Consider the following 21,245-nt stretch of genomic DNA (forward strand, 5'->3'; position numbering starts at 1 on the left):
AGCAACACACTTTAGTTGTTCACACAAAGCATAAAGGTAAAAAACAATATATACAGTGTTATCTTCATTTTAGATGTCAAAAAGTATTTGCGGCTCCCAGTGTTTTCTTTTACGTTGAACCCGGGTCCAAGTGGCTCTTTGGGTGTTAAAGGTTTCTGACCCCTGGCTTAGCATTTCATCTTGACCTTCATTCTTAGCGCCCAAGGTCAAACTTGTATTTGATCGTAAAACTTAAAAATCTTAAAAAACTTAAAAAACTTGAGATCTTAAAATCTCAAGTTTTCACAACTTATAGAAGCCAATTCTGCTCTAATCATATGGATAAAGATAATAAAATACACCATTTTAGCATGCAATGCTTCAAGGTCAAAGGTCAGTGTTGTTATAAAAGATCAGAATATTGTAATAAAAGTAGGCTGATGTCAGCATCTTGCAATGAAAACACCATAAAAGTTTCAGTATAGCCCTTACTCTGCAAGGGGAGTTGTGCATTCTAAGGGCTCTTGTTTGTGACTGTTTTCTTGCATTTTCTTGCAGCATCTAATGCATTTGTTTTCTGCAATTATACCTTAATGGGAAAAAAAGAAGATTGCAAGTACTAAAGCTCTAAGGCACCTTTGAAAAATGTTAACCATAACAGGAAATCTGGAGAACTTTTCTATAATTTATTCTTAAACTCTACCATTGTCTCTTCCTGTTTTGATAAAGAACTTTGAAGATGCCAGGCCTGTTGTGAGATGGTTCATCCAACAACAGAAGGTGGGCGGAGGCTATGGATCAACTCAGGTAACACAAAACATCCCATCAATTAAGATATTGTCAAGGCGGACGGAATTGACTCATGCGCTGACTCACAGTTTAGAAAGAAAGAGTTCACAAATTTATTTTCACAATATACAATATATACAAGGTACGGGGCAGAGGCTCCAGGGCTCCAGGGAGGGAGGGTGGGGGGGGGGGGGGGGGGTGGGGGGGGGGGGGGGGGGGATTAGTCCACACTCTCGCTCCTCTTCAGCCACTTACAGTCACGCTCCTCCACACTCCACGCCACACAAACAAACAGGCATCCAGCAAGGTTCAGGGACAGGTCTAGGAATCTATGTACAAGAGACACAAGGTCAGAAAAATAACAAGCCAACATGAGAAATAAAACTAGGAATTTGCCAGGGAACACAAACTCAGGTAGCTCAGTGATATAGCGATGATAAGCTCTGAGCCACAGCCTTAAGCAGTGGGAGGAAAACTGGGTCAATGAGCAGCACTGAGGACTGGACAGGCTTGGCTTAACTTGTGACACATGGATGACATTGTGAATTCTCATATTACGGGGAAGTCTTAGCCAAACAGAGACAGGGTTTACCAGAGCCTCAATCACAAATGGTCCAGTGTAGTCAGAAGTTAGTTTCTTTGATTTGGCTCGTACAGGGGCAAAGCGTGTAGAAAGCCATACCTTTTGTCCAACTGCGTATTTAGGAATGGGAGATGCTGTTGTGGTCCTTGGTGCATAGGAACGCTGCCCAGGTGGCTTTCCATACCCGGCGACATCTGCGGAGGTGATGCTGAACTGATGGAGTCGGACACAATGTCCTCAGGGATTTCATGAAGGCAGAAAACGTGATGGATAACTAACTGGGTGGTTTCCAGGGCAGACAGGAGCTTAGGTAAAGCCACGAAGTGAGCTGCCATTCTTTAGCCGTCAGAATTCTGACAGCTAAAGAATTCTGACGGTTCTTTAGCTGTCAGAATTGTTGTCTGAAGACCAACAAGGATACCAAATGGATTTATTTTGCCAAATGGATCATCATGGCATTGCCGTATTGGTCCATTTGATCAACCTTTGTTGTTATTATTTATTTTATTTTCAGTTGTTACAGATGGGACAGACATGACTGGGGGATAGGAAAGAGAGGAAGGAAAAGAAAAACAGAAGGGAAGAGGGACAGTGAGAAAGGGCACTTACAAAGACAAAGAGAAAAAGAAAAAAAAATCTCCTGGATCACCTGTTGAGAGAAAAAGAAGAGAAAACAAGCAAAAAAAACAAAACAAAGCAACATACTAAACACCATCCCGTTAATCTAGCTAAACTAATCTAGCTAAACTAATAAAGGTTATCTTAAGTGTGAACAGCAGTAAATACTAAATATTGAATGTTGTTGTGCAGCACACAGGACAGACAGCGCACAATGTGCTTTGAAGTAGCAGCTAAGAAAGGTGTAGTTTATGTCTACGAACAGTGAACACCCGTGTGCACACCTGTGTGGATCAGCGCGCTTGTATACAAAAGGTTTCTCCATGTAACGGTCTGCTAGAGGGTGTGGGGGGCCATAGCCCCGTCCCCCAGGGCATGAAGCAGGCATGGAGGAGATCCAGGCTTCAGACATCCAGAGGCCCCAGAGTGCGAGAGCCCAAGGTGGACCACCGGAGGGGCATCCGTGCCACCCTCCTGGGAAGGGCTGAGAAGATCCCCAGACGAGGGGTCACCCAGTAGCCACGGAGCAGAAGCCAGAGGGGGCTGCACTGGCGTGCCCGCCTGCTCTGCCGGCAGCCAGCTGTGCCAGAGTGAACCGAGCCGCAGACCCAGAGGCCGGAGGCCCGGGGGCCCGGGGGGTCCCCTTTGCCCCGGAAGAGGCCTGACCGAGCGACAGGCACCAGGCCCCGCCAAGTAGCCACCGGGAGTGAGCTGGTGCATACCTGAGCGCCCAGCCCCGGACACCAAGAACCACCAATGCACCAACCCCTGAGGGCATCAGTCACTGGCAGGGAGTGTGGTGAGGGGAGATAGACCTCCACACTTTGGAGGGCCTGGGAGTTCCCAGAGAGGTGGAGTCTAAGACCCGACCTGACATATAGACACAGACAAACAGGCACACACAGTCTTAAACATGCATTCCCACCCTCATGCACACATATACAAACACTCAGCACTCACCCAACGTAGTAATAGACATACATGGACATGTACACACAATCACACTCCCCAAACATACTCTATACCCCGGGTCCAGGTACCCTCACCCCCAGAGGGGGAAACGGCACCCAGACCCAAGAGATGTGACCCTTTCCCCCGGGGTGGAGGCAAGCAGACCGCCCCAGGCTCCGCGGCAGCAGGGAGGCCCATCGGACAGCCGACACCTCCTCCCAGCCCCCTGCCCCGATGGCTAGTAGAGAACGGGGGTGTGTGAAGACCCCATACCTCCCTCCTCCCGTATTTGCTTAATTTTTTACTAAATGTTTGAGGTGTGAAATAAACCGCAATGGAGCAAAATATGGGTGTGTGTGGTTGGAGGATGTGCGTGCGCGCACGCGCGTGCAGGTGGAGGGGGGGGGGACATTTTTCTTGTAAACAAAGGGGGGCCCGGCAAAAAAAGTTTGAGAACCACTGGGTTAACTGATGGCACGACCATGGTGATTTTTCGTTTTTATGGGCCGATGATTTTTTGATTTTTTTTTTAGTAACGGTATAAACAATGAAAGATGGTGGATTGGCCAGATGTTGGCAGATGTGTAAAAATAACACAGTTGTTTGCTGGAGGCCAGCAGGTGGATGAGGGAAAGGGGAGGCAGGAGGAGGAGAGACCCGAGGCGGCCGCCGGTCCGAGTGTCAGGTGAACTGAACTTCAGGTAAGAAGGTATGACCCGCAGTCTATCTGGGTCAGTTATAAACCAAGTTTAGGTGTAATTTATTTTTGTTATGCTGACTTTTTACAGTCAGTTACTATAACTCGTACTGCGTACTAGCTAGCATGACGGAGTTTCTATACAGCTGCCAGCATCGTAGCACAGGTGGGTGCTATGATGTTACTGATAGTGAACTTTATTTTATTCATAAGGTTAGTTAGTAGAGTTGCTAACCGCCCCTTAAAAAATGGAATGGTCCCTCATTCAGAGAAAATATTACACGTTTCGTATTGAGCTGAAAAAGAACGCAGTCTGTCCCGTACTTCAGCTAGAATGGAAAAAGACAGAAAGCTGGATTTATTCTGTCTTTACGCTGTACAGCTGCCTCTTCTTCTCTCATTCTCTCCCCCTCCCTCTCCTGTTGCTACTTCAATCATGAAACTGATCAATGATCAGCTGATCGACTTTTCTGACGCAAGTCCCGTCTCTCTTGTTTGTTTATCACCCACTTTGTGCCAGAAAGAGGAAACCGCCGGATGTCGCTCTAAACAACAGCAGCATGTTTAAGCGTGATAAGCTGTTGTTAGAATTTATTTAATATTAATTTCTAGTATCAGTTGATGTTTGCTGGAGCCACAGCTGTAAAAGCTGCTGGTCATGATATCGGTTTGTATATCTGGTGAGAGGGAAACATGAAGATGAAACCAGGAGATGTCCTTACTGAATCATCAGAGCTGAACAGGTGATGGAGAAACAGGTTTACCTTTTAGGTGACATGAATGAGTTGAAGGGAAGTTATGAACTGTTTTTGAGAGACAAATAACACCAGGATCCTTTTCTAAGTAGCTGACAGCTGGTAACTGTGCAGGGGCGGGTCTAGCAAAGTTTTGCCAGGGGGCCAGGTAGGCCATTAACAGGGAAAGGGGGGTACAAAGGCTTTATGGCTTTAATACCTGGTGGGTCGGTCTCTAGTCAAAACGATTTTTTGTCCCAGTCCAGCCCTGGGCACGACACACAATGAATTAATCTGAGAAGGTGCATTAAAAAATAAATGGCCGGGCCAGCGGTGCACATCGCAAATTAGCTCATATAGACACGTTAGTTGTGCCACTTCTTAATGACGGTATCTTAGCTAACTACCCCAACTACCAGATTCAACTTGTAATTGGCTAAAAATAACTACTGGTGAGAGGGACGTTGCTAGCTGGCAGTTTTTTCAAGCGATGTTGATATTTCCACATTCTGACACTTCAGGAGTGTCAGAAAGCTTCAGGAGCTTTCCGCTCAGCGCAGCATCAGCACCACGGAAATACATGGATACATCCGTAGACTCGAGACAGAATTCACAATGGGTTTTCAGGACTTTCAGGTGTATGGACCAATGTTTTCATTTCTGATCAAACCAGAAAGCTTTAATGAGCAGCTGGATTTGTCTCACATTAACTGGCTGAGTTAATGCCAGTTAATGTGACATCGAAATGCAGCTGATTGAACTGAAAACCTCGACTCTGTGGTGGTCAAAGTTTGCAGAACTACGAACGCAGCTGGAATCCACAGCTGTGCGTGTTCACTGAGCTTGCATTTTCACCTGCTGGACATCACTACCTGACAAGTTTAAATGTCTTCAGAACATTGCGGAGGCCTTATTGACAGTATTTGGTTCTACATATCTGTGTGAGCAGATTTTCTCTCACATGAGTGTCCTCAGGTAGCCGTCTGAATGCTGGACACTCGGAGACCTGTGTCTCTGAGTGGGAGACCAGAGATCACATTAACATGTGTATCTCTGTATTAACAAACATGCCACATTGGCCCAGTTTATTTTTCTTATCATTGTTGTGAGGAGACCATAAATAGCATTTGCATTTTCTGTTGTACAGTCCATTTGCTGTTATGGAGTTCTTGTTATGGATAAAAAGTGTCTTTTTTTGTTTCAAAATATCTGATAACTATTCGTTGATAGCTGCCAACATCTGCGAACAAATATAATTCTATAAAGTTGTTCTATATAGTTTGTAACTGTTAATATAGAGCGTTATTAAATTTATTGCTAATGCAACTATATGGCACATTGACTTCTGAGGAAATTTTAGATGGCACTCATCATCAGAAAGGTTGCCTACCCCTGCAGTACAGTATATAGAGAGATGAGATGACGAGGCTCCAGTTCCATTCAGTGCAAAAAAACAATAAATATAGGAAGAGTAAGAAATAAATATACACTTTAAGACTAAGGTAAGGGGAGTAAATATACACTTAAGCTAAAAGGATCAATAACAGTCTAACTTTACAATTTACAATTGAGATTTAAAGTGACGTTGAGGTGGTTTAAAATGACCAACGTAGCAGCTTTACAGTTCACAGTATGAGTGATTTAAAGTGACCTTGAATGAAATAAAGTGACCAACATGAGCAGGATTGTCCATAGAGCAGCATCTGTATTTACAAAGGCAGTGGTGTGTGGAGCGCAGTAGAGTCAGTTAATGGTTTGTGTGGGTGTGTGTGGTGGGGGGAAGTTGGGGAGCTGGTAGTGAGTTCAGGAATCTGATGGCCTGTGGGAAAAAGCTATCGGGCCCCAATGCTGCCAGATGGGAGGAGGGAGAAAAGTCCATGGGTGAAGTGCAGTGGAAATGGCATCCTTGGTCGACATGTTTGGCTCCACTCCTCTAAGGCAAGCTTGATCGCCAACAACTCCCAGTCCCCCCCCACATTGTAATTGTGCTCTGCGGGTTAGAGACGACGAGAAAAAAAAGCACAAGGATGCAGATCACCATCATTTTGTTGGGAAAGCACTGCACCTACTCCTGCGTTCACCTCAACCACACATTGGAGATTCAGATGGTTGTGACAGGATGGGCACTGAGGCAAACCGCTCCTTGAGGTGGGCGAAAGCCTTCTGTGCAGACCGATCCCACTTAAAAGAAACCTTAGGGGAAGTTAGTTGAGTGAGATGTGAGGCAATCTTGCTAAAATCCCTGATAAACCGTCCGTAGAAATTAGCAAACCCGAGAAAACGCTGGACCTGGCGCCAGTCGGTGGGTTCGGGCTATTCCTCTACGGCTTTCACATTCACGGGATCAGGCCTTGGATTGCCCTGCTCAATGATGTAGCCCAGAAAGGATACAGTTTGAACATGAAATTCACATTTATCTCCTTTGACATACAGTCTATTCTCAAGCTGTCAGTGCAGAACCCGCCCTTTTCAATTACTGACTAGATGTGGGAAGGAGTCCGTAATATATGTCTCCATAGCTTTGCGTTTCGGCTGGGAGAGACTATACAGGTGACTCGTAGGCAGCGGACCTCCAGGGAGTAAGTCAGTGGCGTAGTCATATGGCCGGTGCAGGGGTAGTGACAGTTCTTTATCCTTTCTGAACACCTCCACCGGAGCGCGGTAGATGGGAGGCACCGAAGAGAGGTCAGGCGAAACAGGCAACGGAGATGATTTCGAGGGGGAGTAGCGGACTTAAGGCAGTTCATATGGCACTCCTCCCCCCACCCAGATAGGCACCCCTTCTTCCAATCGATCTGAGGGTCATGTTGTTGTAGCCAGTAATGGCCAAGAACGAGGGGAGTTAGAGCAAACAGCAGCACTCATGCAATGGTTTTGCCCCCTTAGCTCCAGGTGTTGTGCCAAAAAGCGAACCGTCCTACCTTTTACTCTGATGGGTAAAATTAAGTGCCAAACAATCCTACCTTTGTGAATGTGACCTACAAGCATATTTTAACAGCTAAAATTAAGTGGCAAATCATCCTACCTTTGTTTATAAGAGCTAGAACATACTCTTTTTTTTTTTTTTTTTTTTTTTCACCTGTCCCGTTTGGTTCTTTTGCCATCAGAATTATTGTCTAAAGGCGAAGAAAGATGCCCAACGGATTTACTTTACCAAATGGACCATCCCAGCCTTGCCGTAATGGTCCATTTGATTCACCTTTTATTGTTTATTTTATTTTCACTTACTGAATACGGGACAGACTTGACTGGTGGAAAGAAAAGGGAGAAAGAAAGAGGGAAAGAAAAAAAACTGAGAAGAGGGACGGGGAAAAGGGCAAAAAACAAAAACCAACAGAATAAGCAGACAAAAAATACATATATCGATCACCTGGATCACCTGTTGAGAAAGAAAAAAGAAAGCAAGCAGAAGAAAACGAGTAATAAACAACATCACAATGATATATGAGAATATGACAGTAAATACTAAATATTAAACATTATTGTGCAGCACGTGAGATCGACAGCGCACAGTGTGCTTTGAGGTAGGAACCAAAAAGGGTGTAGTTTGTGTGTGTGATCACCTGTGTGTACACCTGTGAGCATGGACGCGCTTGTTTTATTTTTTTAAAGGTTGATTCATGTAATGATCTGCTAGAGGGTGTGGGGGGCCACTGCCCCGTCCTCCAGGGCATGAAGCAGGTATGGAGGAGATCAAAACTCCAGACATCCAGAGGCCCCCAGAATACAAGAGACCAAGGAAGACCAACAGAGGGGCAGCCGCGCCATTATCCCAGAAAGAGCTGAGGAGAGTCCCAGATGAGGGGTCACTCAGCAGCCGCGGAGCAGAAGCCAGGGGGGGTTGCAGTGACGTGCCCGTGAGCTCCGCCGGCAGCCAGCTGCGCCTGAGTGACCGAGCCCCGGGCCGAGAGGCCGAGGGCACCCCATCTCCGAAGTGGCCCAAGCGAGCCCCAGGCTCCAGGCTCCGATAAGCAGCCGCCAAGGAGTGAGCCGGTGGGTACCTGGGCGCCCACCCCCGGACACAAAGAACCACCAACGCACCAATGTCTGAGGGCGTCCGCCACCGGCAGGGGAAGTGGTGGGGGGAGATAGGCCTCCAAACCTTGGAGGGCCTGAGATGTCCCCAGAGAGGTGGCGTCTGATACCCAACCTGACATATAGACACAGACATACAGGCACACACAAATACAAACATCCATTCCCACCCTCATGCTCTCATATACAATTACTCAACACTCACCCAACGTGGAGACAGACATAGAGAGACACTGTACACACAATCACACTCCCCAAGCGTACTCTAAGCCCCGGGTCTAGGTACCCTTGCCCCTGGAGGGGGAAACTGCGCCCAGACCCAGGTGGTGTTACCCTTTTCCCTGCGGTGGGGAGGAGCAGACCGCCCCGACTCCGCAGCAGCAGGGAGGCCCCACATTCCAGACCCCAGTCGGACGGCCAACTCCTCCTCCTAGCCCCCCCGCTCCAGCAGGCCGCAGAGAACAGGGGTGTAGGAAGACTCCAAACCTCCCTCCACCCGCTCATATGTAGTGTTGATGTATGTGTGTTCTAAGGTGAACCCAGGAGGGCATGGAGCTACCTGCCAGAGCAGCAGGTAAGCGCATAGCCCCTCCTGCTAGCCCTCAATGTCTACGTGTATTTAAAATTGAGAGGTGGGCAACGACGCCAGGGGTGAGGTGTACACCCTGATGGTAATTTGGATCCGTGTAGCATGCCCACCCCCAAGATCCTATATGTATGTGTAATGAGAGTGTGAGTAATGTGAATGTCTAAGTTGTGGGATAAAATTGAGGCGGAGGCAGCCAGAAGGGGACAGGGGGGGGGGATGCCTCCTCTGCACCCTGGTGACACACCCGCACCCCAAGGCCCTGCATGTGTGGGTGATTGTGGTGGAGCGGGAAGAGGGAGGCGGCTGGAGATGGGGAGAGAAGGAAGGGAGGGGCAAGTGACCCCTTCCTGGGGCCAGCTCCCCCGCTGACCCCACTAGGCACCCCCATACTCTGCGACCCGCCAGGGAAAGGGGGCCCAGGCCCGTCCGGACTGGGGCCCAGTGCAGCAGTGCCGCCCGGCCCCACAGAGCCCGGGACAGTCCACCCGACCCCACCACAGAGAAAACTGCACCCACCCCATCATCCACTCATCTTCCAGACTACACAAGACAGTAGACGCCCAGGCTGAGATCTTCCTCCACCTCTCCTGTATCTCCCCCTCCTGCAGAGAGAGTTCCTGAAGAGAGGAAAGCTCCTGCAAGATGTGACAACCTCCCCCACCAGTTGAAGAGCCCCCCAGGTGGCTCGATGCACCGGCGGCACCCTGCGCCAGGGCCGGGCCCCCATACACCCACCCGCCCACAACCTCGGCAACACAGAACATACATAGAACATACTCTGACGGGTAAAATTAAGTGCCAAACCATGCTACCTTTGTGAATGTGACCTACAAACATACTTTAACGGGTAAAATGAAGTGGCAAACCGTCCTGGCTTTATGAATATGAGCTACAAGCATACTCTGATGGGGAAAGGTAAGTGGCAAACCATCATACCTACTTAAATTTGTGCTGGAATTACTCTGTGACAGCAGAAATGTGCATAAACTACTTACGGTAGGACGTTTTGCCAAAGTAGGATGGTTTGTCAGAACACCGTCTGCAGGAGCGCAGCTGCTTAAAGCTGTAGCGCCCAGAATACTACTTCTCTGCAAGTGATATAAGATGCGGTAAGCTGAAGACAGCTTCAACCGTCTGTTTGTTGAAAAATAGTAATGCGACCGCACCGCATTTTCTTGTTAGTAACGGTAACAGGGTTGTAACGATAGAAATAGTAATTAATTAGATCACTCATTACTGAAAAAAGTAATGCCGTTAGTAACGCCGTTATTTGTAACGCCGTTATTTCTAACGCCGTTATTCCCATCACTGCCTACAACACTTACACAGCAGCAACACTGAACATACCTCAAGACATAGAAACCTTTAAGAAGTGAAAGGACAGACAGTGAAGGTTGAGAAAGAATTGCACTTAATAGATTTTTTCAGATGATGACAGTACTGGTATGTTTACTCTAGAAAAATGGTTGAATCATATTCTATATAGTACTTACCCACATAGCAGAAAGGTCTGGCCCAGATCTGGTATCAAGCCAGTACTGCTGGCTGACTTCTGGCATGATAAGACGTATGTCATCCAGATATGGGCCAGGCCTGGCATAGATGCAGCTGTTTATGCGATGGCATGCCATATCTGGCTCAATTGTGGTTTGGGTTATGTGGCCCAAGCTTATAGAAAACAGGTCTTCCCTGGATCCGGCATCAAGCTGGTGCTTCTGACTGACTGGTGTCATGGCAGAGTGTATGTCAACCAGATGTGCGCCAGGTCTGGCAATGATGGCACTATTTATGTTCCTATTTTCCTATTTTAGTTAGAAGACTCAAATGCCATGTTGCAATACTGTACTGCTATGGTAGCCAACGTTTCAAATGAAGGTTTGACAGGTTTGTGAGTATATACTCATGCTCAGCCAGTGGGTGGCTGTAGCTCAGGAGGTAGAGCAGGTCACCTACTGATCGGAAGGTTAGTGGTTCGATCCCTGGCTCCTCCAGTCTGCATCTAAAGAGTGAGAATGTGTATGGATGTAGTTAAGAAGCAATCAGTTTAGAGAAAGTTTGTAACTGGGTCAATGTGGCATGTTGTATAGAGCACTTTGAGTCATCCGGGAGCCTAGAAAAGCACTATATAAGAGTCAGTGTCTGAACAGAGTTTTGTCATGTTACTTTTGCACTATTATGTTCCGGCACAAGTTGTTATTACATGGCTTGATTAAGGTACACATTAGGCTGACATCTGGGGCCAGAGCTGAAACTATTCTGGGCCAGCACAGGGACAGCAGTGTATCTGCAACTGGCCTTGTGCTGGCCCATTTGTGGGCCACATCTGGCAAACCAGATCTGGGCCACCAAAGGGCCGTCATTCTTTGCGGTATGTGGGCCATGTGTAAGCACACTGTATGGGCCAGATCCGGGCTATACCAATTTTGCTATGTGGGTACTTAAAATGAACACACTTCAGGCTTCCAAAAATGACTGACAGCATCTGAAACGAAACAATGACAGATTAGACTGTAAGAATACATGTTTATAAATGCGTAAACCCCAATCTCATATTTATTCTATCTATTAAGTTGGACAAATTTTAAGCATTTGCCGACATTTGACTTGTTTGAAGTGAGGGTAGATACTAAACGTATTCATTTGACTGTACTTTAGGCAATGACAATAAAGCTGAATTTAATATTAACAATAGATAATTAGGAACGTGTTGCTCATTGTTATTTCACCTCACCAGGTTACAAAAGGAGCTTTCTCAGCAGGGCACTCTTCTCAGGTACCCTGTCAATGAACATGTCAGAGTCCAATGACATGAGAATATCCTTTTCAGTGGCCATCAGCATAAATATCTCCAGCTTGTTTGCAGACAGGCTGCTTCGGAGTCTGCTTTTAATGAACTTGAGTGTAGAGAATGGTCTTTCACCTGAGTGAGGGAGAGGGTCAGCAGGTACTTGTATGCCAGCCCAAGGAGACAATAGGCATCAGACAGCATGTTGAACCACCTGAGTATTTGATAGCAGCACAGTGGGTAATTTTTGCAAGAACCACAGCTTTTGGTCACAATTTCACTTTCTTCGTCCCATTCTTCAGATCTGTCCTTTGCTGTTCTGGTCCTGTAGTCATCTACATGTAATGTCTTAAGCCTTTCCCACTGTTCAGCAAAACGTTTCAGTTCTGACTGAAGGTTATTAACTGTAGCCCTGCTGTCAAATTTAAGTAGACAGGAGCTGAGGTTTTGAAATGCATTACTTGGAAGAGAAACTGTTCTGACCTGGCTAAACTTCCTGGGGTCCAACCATGCCAAATCCACAAGAAGAGGGCCATGTGTGACAAATTGTCTGTGGATTGCTTCAATAACTGTGTCCAGGATGATGTTGTGCACTTTCACCTCATATGATTTCTCAGCATTGATTTGCAACTCATCTTCAGGCATCTCTCCGGCCATGCCTTTTCTCTTCTTGGCTCTCTTTTCAGGTAGTGGAGCCTCCACTTCCATGTCTGTGTTGTTGCCCCTCTTCTCTAGATTTTTTGATTTGTCTCTTTCACAAATGTGCAGCTGCCTTCACAGTTGGGAAGTCCCTGGCGATACTTTTGAGGCTATCTTGTGTGGCAGTCACCATATGATGGGCAGAGAGAATGTCCATCCCCTTTGACTGGAGGTACTTGGACAGAGGAGTTGTTTGCTCAAACACTCTAAGAAATATCTGTGCTGTTAACACAGTTTCATGCTTCAAGAGACACTCTTTAAAGTCTCGTGCTTTGGCACGAACAGCTGGCTTTTATTAAATTCAGTTCTTTGTATTCTTTACGGCCAAGAAAGACACGGCTCAAAGTGGTCTAACGTAAAAATGATCTTTAATTTTACATATTCCGGAATATGGAGATCGAGCAGGCACCCACAGACACGCCAGCCGAGATCTCAAGCAAAAACAGGAAGCCTGGTTATTTATATAGACGTCACACACACTTTAAGTTTCGATCAAACACTCTGCTTAGTTTCACTTTCTGGCTCTGCAAAAACATGCAGTTTCCTGTCAGTACTTTTAGCTCAAACTCAAAGCTGGCCCTCTCTTATACATAAAACAATATAATCAGCAAATAAGCATTAAGAATATATATTTTAAATCTCAACACTTCTTTTTCCCTCTTTTCAATGGCTTCCAGCGTCAGCACTACATCAACGAAGAGGCCATCTTCTGGTTTTCCAAAATGTCCAAAGATTTTTTGGAGGGCATCATGCTTGGCCCACCACCGTGTCTCACCTATTGGACTGAGGCGTCTGTGTCTCGTCTCTTGGGTTTGTTTCTCCCACAGATTAACCCTGTGATAGGACTCCTTGATGAACACAGCTATGTCATTAAGTAAATTAAAGAGTGATCCACTTTCAGTGACACTTTGTGCTGTGTCAGCAAGCACAATTTTAAGTATGTGTGCATAGCACCACACATGCGCATGAGTTGGAGACTGGGCAGTCATAAGTGCTGAAAAGCCTTTGTACTGGCCCTGCATATTTGAAGCACCATCTGTTGCATTCCCAATGAACATGGCCTTGTCTAGATTCAGATGCTCTAAAACTTCAGAAAGCAAGTTTACAAAGTACTGCCCCGTGGATGCTTCGCACCTCACTATGGAGACAAGCCTCTCCTGAACAGCCTCAGTAACATACCTGATGATTACTGAGCACTGATCATAACCTGTGATGTCTTGGGTTGTGTCTAGCTGAACAGAAAGCATCCCAGCTTTCTGGACATCACTGGCAATGCTCTCTTGAATGAGATGGCCAAGTGCATCAGCCACTGAGGTGACAGTTGTTTTGGAGAGTAGGGTGATGAGAGACCCTCTACCTCTTGATCCACTGGTCTGATGCAACTTTTTGCTTTTTTCAATGCAGTCATTCAAATGTTCTCCAAGGCACATATCATACTTGCCTAATAACACAATCAGTTCCAGAAAGTTACAATGATCGATGGTGTTATCACCCAAAGTGTATGCAGCCTCATTCTCCACATGCCTACAGCTGAGTCCCCTCTTCCCAAGTACTTTGACCACATCCACTATATGCTGTAAAACTTGCCGTCTCTTTTTTACTTGTGCTCTGTGAGCTGACAACTGACTGCCAGCAAACAAGCTCCTGATGTTGCCTTTTGAGCACCTTAAGAAAAAAGCTTCAGCACAGGTCTGGTGTGTAGTGCTCTTTTCATGCTCCTCTGTGCGGAGATGTACATGTCGCCAGTCACTCATGCCTGTTATAAATGCGCTGGTGTCAGTCTGCCTTGCAAATCTCTCTCTTGCTCCATCTCTCTCTCCTGCTCTTCTGTCTCCTCTGTCACAGACTTCTCCACTTGTGATGATAAGTCAGCCTGGTGCAACATGTAAGGATTGGCACAATTTGTTAAGATTTTGAGGAGTTTGAGAAACTAACTTTAAGCATAAAATAAAATTCACTGTCAATAACATCATAGCACCTGCCCAGCAGTATAGAAACGTCATGCTAGCTAGTACGCAGTACGAGTTATTGTAACCGACTGTAAAAAGTCAGCACAACAAAAATAAACTGCACCTAAACTTGGTTTATATCTGACCCAGATAGACTGCAGCTCATAACTTCTTATCTGAAGTTCACTTCCTCTGCCACGCGGCCGCCCCGGTTCTCTCCTACTCCTCCCTCCCATTTCACTCATCCACCTGCTGGCCTCCACCACTTGCTGATGTTGCTAAATCTGTGGAAGCTCCGCCATAGCCACCACCAAACAATTCAGTTATTTTTACACATTTGGCAGCGTCTGCCTGAAGGGCTTGTTTCTTTTTGACCCTAATTTTTTCTGCACCTCCTTTCCTTTTTTTTGTTCTCCATTTTCTTTAGTTCATCTATAAGATTGCTAAGCAAGGGGGAAGGGTGCATCAGACTTCCTCGGCTGTAATTGGTCCAGCCCAGAGTCGATCATGACCAACTGGCCAATCCAACACCTTTCATTGTTTATACCCTTACAAAAAAAAAAAAAAATCCATCGGCCCATAAAAACAAAAAATCTCCAGTCCAGCTATGAGTGCAATATATATACAAGTGCGGGGCAGAGGGTCCAGGGCTCCAGGGAAGGAAGGGGGAGGGGGCATTAATCCACTCTAACGCTCCTCCACACACCACACCACTCACACAAACAGGCATCCAGGAAAGTTCAGGGACAGGCCCAGGGAATCTATGTACAAGACACATAGGGTCAGAAAAATAGCAAACTAACATGAGAAATGAAACTAGGAATTTCCCGGGGAACACAAACTCAGGTAGCTCAACGTTCCAGCAATGAGAACCTCTGAGCCACAGCCTTAAGTGGTGGCAGAAAAACTGGGTCAATGAGCAGCAGCAGGTGGATAATCAGGCCAGGTGCATGGGCCAAAGGCGGGAGCCCACAGTGAGCTCATAATGAGGAGAATAAGGAGAAAGCCAGAGAGAAAAACAAATAACAACATGCGGCCTGGAGTGAGCCAGCTGGAGAGACACAGGGACCATGACAGATATCTTATAAAGATGTTTTATAAATATTATCTCATCTTATAACCTTTGTATTTCTTTATCTCCCTCACTTGCCTTCCTCCAGACTACTATAATGGTCTATCAGGCTGTAGCAGAGTACTGGATCAATGCTAAAGAACCACAGTATGATCTGAATGTGGACATCCAGTTGCCAGGAAGGTCGGCACCTGAAAAGTACAATTTCAACCAGAACAACCACTATGCCACAAGAACGTCTAAAGTGAGAACACACTCTTTCACAAAAGCAAAGTCACCATGTATAATGATGATTACAGTGTCATCTGTCTACCTCAGGTTATTTATGAGGTGCCATGAACAACAATGCATAGCATTCTTTCAATCTAATGTATGGTCAGGATGTATTCACTGTACAGAGAAAATAGGTCAGGTGATGACACACACCCTTACCATACACCTTTTTGACACGTTCTTCAGTTTTGTTGTTGCTTGTGATTGTTGCAGTTTGTGTCCAGTACACGTTCTTCATAATTCTGAGGTCTTTTCCATCATCAGATATTTGTGACTTATGGCATTAGAGGCCTTTGTGTAATAAATACAATATATATTTTTGATTCCAATAGCGCAGCAATTAAAACTAATATGTCAACCATTACAAGAGATTTAGCTATTTTATCTCTGTTTTATGAGAATCCCAGTCCTGCTAATGCACCATTATATCCAACTCAAAAAAACATTTGTTTTGTGTTCAGTACCCTTTATGCAACTCATCTTACTCCACAGAAGCACTCAGACTTTTTTCAGCTTTTTCCTAACAGACTGAATTCACGAGATAGAATTCAATATAAATTTAGTATTAATTCTGATTAATTAATACTAATACTACTTATAATTAATTAATTAATTAATTATTAATATTTTTCACCTCCAGATTGGGTTGGACCCAGATGAGCTTGTCTCTGTTTTATAATCCTTTTCTCATCTTTGTGTGTTTTTGCATATTATCCCAACAGGTTAATGGTTTAAACCAGAATGTCACAGTGACCGCTAGAGGAACAGGAGAAGCAACAGTGACAGTAAGTAATCTGTTATTCCAAATTCTGTATTAATTCAGTGTAATTCTGTGTAATATACTGCAATATTTATATATCAGTGCTATTTGTGTTTACTAAAGCTATTTGGTAAATTTGTAATATATTGTATTATTTAGGTTAGTTTAGTTAGTTACTGTTTTGCTGTCTTGGAGCAACTGTGACTACTTTCCAGTTGCTGAAGGAGTGGAGATAGTTCATAAGAGATTACAGGATGATGCCAACCTCAGCAACAGGACCACTCTCAGCACTCTCAGCACTGACCAAGTGTGTTTGCTCTTGGAACTCTGTCTTCGTTCTACATAGGGATGGGAATTGAGAACCTATTCTCTACAAGAACTGGTTCCTAGTAGTCAACAGTTAACAACCTGGATATCAACATAACTTTTTTTTTTTTTTTTTTGCACAAAAGGATGACAGCGCGATGTTAAAGTGCAACCTGTAACCAGGAAAGAAACAACTGCATTTATGCTGCTAACACAACTTCAGCTCTTTGTACATGCCTGCACAGAGAGAATGCTAATGCTAAGTTAGCCAAGAACCCAGAGTGACGTTAAAGCTGAGTGAATGCTGATGCTAGCCAAGATCTGTGGTCAAGTGAGCTGTCATTTGTGAGTTGTGGTATAACCAGTTGCCGCTGAGCTTCATCAAAAGATTTATTCATAACACATGGGAAAAGACCCAGGGAAACCAAGTTAACGATAAAAACGATAAAAAAAATAACGATAAAAACCCTGAAAACCAAGAATTTTCCACCCAAGCCTCAACTCTCGCGGCCTGGTACCAAACGACCCGGGTCACCGACCGGTACCCTACCTACAATAATACAGTCCTGTTTATGTTTCTAAACTAGAATCATCGTGGTGATCACTTTAAAGTCTCTTTGTACTGGTTTTCATTTTCGCTTTGTGCTGTCGGCTTTGTGTTCATGCCTAAATACGAAGAGAAAGCTCAAGTGTCCTCATTATGATAGGGATTTGTGTTGCCTTGTGGGACTGTAGCTTCAGGTTTATATTGTTAAATGGTTATTATGAGGCAATGCGTTTCAGATCAATTTACAGAGAAATGCATTAGTAATGTAACGAAGAGTGTAGCAAATGACTTCCTCGTGCAAGTAATTAAGTAATTCATGTGATGTAGGAAGGCACCTAAAGAAAGCTTCAGGTGATCAAGAAGAGAAGAAGGACAACTGCTGCCTAAGCGAAAACCCTTAGTGATCCTTTATGTATCTGGAGTATCGGAACAGCTGACACACTTTTTCTCTGAACACCGTGTCCCTGTGGCTTTCAAACCCCAAAACACTCTGCACCAAAAATTTGTCCACTCCAAGGATTGGGTTCCCTGGCAACAATGGAGTAATATAGTGTACACTGTTGGCTGGGGCAGCAGTCGTGTGGGGTTGAAAGGAAAATGACCCAATGGCAGGCACTGACGATGCAGTGAGCGAGCTTTATTTACATGAGGTGATAATACAGACAGAGCAGAGATTGTATGGACGGAAACTAAGAACAAACCTAAACTGAGATAATCTAACCAACAAATCTGAAACCATAACTCCCAGGAAAAAAAATAGGATGGAACACAGGATGACACGTGGAGGTAACATAGACGGACCAGTAACAAGCAGGAGAAAAGACAGGGCTTCTATACACACAGGAGCAACCAGGGAATGGAAGACAGGAGGGGAACACAGTTGGGAGAAATCAGAGCTGACGAGACAAGGGGAAGAAAAACCAGACACATTACACACAGGACAGGGACTACCAAAGTAAAACAGGAAATACAACTGGTATGCACAGACGCGAGCTTAACACTCGCAACAGGGAGGGATCACAGAGATGTGGGACCAGGGCAGGAACAGAGACATAGAACAGAAGGAGCTCAAAACACAAAATAGAAACCAAACCCTAAGAACAAGAAAATCCTAACAAGAATTAACCTGAAACATAACTTAATAATAATCAAAACCAAAACCACTGAGTCCACAGGCTCAGGGCCATAACAGTTACTCTGATACAAATAGACTAAGACCCATTCACAGGAATGTGGATGGAGGTTGTGGTACTGTTGCGAAATCAGTTTTACCCCGGTTCTTTTTATTCCTCGGGCATCCAGAGATGGCACCGGACCCAGTAGTCATTTTCACAAAAACTTTATTCATCTTTATTTAAGCATGCATTCTTCTAGAAGGGAAGACGTGCGAGGCCGGTGTCCTGCAAAATCTTCACTCCTTTGTTAGCTACAGCCAGCTTTATAGAAGTGACCCCATCATAAAACCCCCATGGTGTGCTGCAAACTCTGTGTCTGTGTGTATGCACGAGCACGTGAGTGCCCGTATGTGCGCGTACCCATGTGTATGTGTGAGTGCACGTAAGTGAGTGTGCATGTAGGTGTGGGTGCGTCGTAACAGTTAAAGCACTGTGTGTGTCTCTATGCACGTGACTTCCTGCTGGTCATAAAAGTAATCCCCTCAACCAAGCTACACCAAATTCTTCTACACAACATACCAAACAGAGTTAACAAAGTGCAAACACTGAGACCCCCACCCAGGTATCCCCTGGGGAATTTCCACTCAACATTAACCTCTCTTTGTCTCACTTTCACAGTTCAAACTGGGGGAGGGTCTCCTAGAAATCTACTCCTAAATTTATGACACAGTCAGGCCTTTATTACATCCAGGGCAGTGTCAGTGTCTCTACAATAATTCTACATCCTATCTAACACATTTCTAAACTCTAAAATAGGCTACGCATATCTTCAGTACCTACAAGACAACAGGGCCATAGAATGCACCCTAGCTCCGTCTTTAACTATGCAGGCCTGACGGAGTACAAGAGGTGGTTGTCATGGTGATGGATGAAGAAAGTTGCAGAAGAAGAAACGTGAGCCGACATCAGACCGAAGGCCACCCTGTTTTGACCAACTGTGTTAGCATTATGTTTCTGTGACGTGCAATAAAAGCATATACTTCCTGGTTTGTCTCTGAGCCAATGAGAGGTCAATAGCACCATGTCAAGCTAATTTGAAATTCTAACCATTTTGATAATATCTCCAAAAGTTGATTCTGTTCATCTGGACGTAGCGTTTTGTGGGAGAAACGTTTCGTCACTCATCCAAGTGACTTCTTCAGTCTCAGCTGACTACAGATTTCCCCAACCTTATAAACACAACATTTGCATAATGACTGAAACCAGCCCACTGAAGGAACAATGGGCTGGGAGGTCAGTTCCTTAATCTTAATTATGCAAATTCTCATGACCATTGATCAACAACCACTGACCAAAACCCACTGATCAAAGACCACTGATCAATGGCCATGAGGACCATTCACAGAGAGTTGGGGAATGGCTGCAATCACAGCATTGTAAGATGGCGAAAGATGTACCCTTAGGCCCCCTCGTCGATTCAGAGATGGTCTTTCCCTTTTCACGTAAATGGCCTCCTTGACTCCGCGCTCAAACCAGCGTCCTCCCTGTCCAAGATGTGTTGGGTGGACCAATTTTTGGCGCAGCGTGTTTTGGGGTTTAAAAGCCACAGAGACCCGGTGTTTAGAAAAAATGTGTCTCAACTGCTCTGATACTCGTGACACATACGGGATCACTACAGGTTTTCGCTTGGGCAGCAGTTGTCCTTCTCTCCTGGATCGGCTGGAGCTTTCTTTAGGTGCCTTTCTAGCTTTGACAAAAGTCCAGCTGGGATAACCACATTTACTCAGGGCCTTCTTGATGTGCTGTTCTTCTGCCTCCCTGGCCGCTGTGTCAGTGGGGATGGTGTTCGCTCTGTGTTGTAGCGTCCTAATGACACCCAGTTTGTGCTCCAGTGGATGATGAGAGTCAAACCTTAGATACTGATCCGTATGCGTAGGTTTACGGTACACGTCAGCTTTTAGATGTCCCCCATTACTGATGGAAATCTCAGTCTAAGAAGGCTAACCTGCTGCTTTTCATATCCTCCCTGGTGAATTTGATGTGTCGGTCCACCGAGTTAATGTGATCCGTGAATTGTGGTACGTCCTGAGATTTAATTTTCACCCAGGTGTCATCCACATATCTGAACCAATGGCTTGGTGGTGTTCCAGGGTAGGATAGCAAAGCCCTCTTTTCCACTTCTTCCATGTACAAATTGGCCACGATGGGTGAAACTGGGGAGCCCATGGCACACCCATGTTTCTGCCTGTAGAACTGACCCTTGTATGTGAAGTAGGTGGAATGAAGACACAGTTCCAAAAGCAAACACACTTGGTCGATGCTGAGAGTGGTCCTGTTGCTGAGGTTGGGGTCATCCTGTAATCTCTTACGGACTACCTCCAACGCTTCCATGACTGGGATGCAAGTGAAGAGAGATGTAACGTCATACGAGACCATGGTTTCATCTGCCTCCATAATGACATCTCTCACCTTCTCAACGAAATCCAGGGTGTTCTGAATGTGGTGTTCAGAGCTGCCCACCAGCGGGTTGAGGATCGAAGCCAGAAACTTGGAGATGTTATAGGTGACCGAGTTGATCATGCAGACAATCGGTCTTAAAGGTGCACACTGTTTATGTATTTTCAGTAAACCATACAGACTTGGTGTAGACTCCCCTGGGTATAACCTGTGGTATGAGGTCCGGTCAATAGCCTTGTCTTGTTCTAACTGCTTCAGACAGTCTATCACCCTCTTCCTGTAACCACCTCCTGGGTCTTGTTTCAGG

General features: G+C 45.4%; 1 protein-coding gene across 1 annotated transcript in view; it reads left to right on the forward strand.

Moving 5' to 3' along the window:
- The window catches only part of LOC134629377 (complement C3-like), an 87,304-nt gene that overhangs the window by 48,326 nt on the left and 17,733 nt on the right, over positions 1 to 21,245 (forward strand). Inside the window, exons 30-32 of the mRNA XM_063476665.1 lie at positions 709 to 786; positions 15,569 to 15,724; positions 16,476 to 16,538. Of these exons, the coding sequence (XP_063332735.1) occupies positions 709 to 786; positions 15,569 to 15,724; positions 16,476 to 16,538 (297 nt within the window). The remainder of the gene's footprint in view (positions 1 to 708; positions 787 to 15,568; positions 15,725 to 16,475; positions 16,539 to 21,245) is intronic.

Source organism: Pelmatolapia mariae, linkage group LG6 (assembly GCF_036321145.2).
Source record: "Pelmatolapia mariae isolate MD_Pm_ZW linkage group LG6, Pm_UMD_F_2, whole genome shotgun sequence".
Lineage (NCBI taxonomy): Eukaryota > Metazoa > Chordata > Actinopteri > Cichliformes > Cichlidae > Pelmatolapia > Pelmatolapia mariae.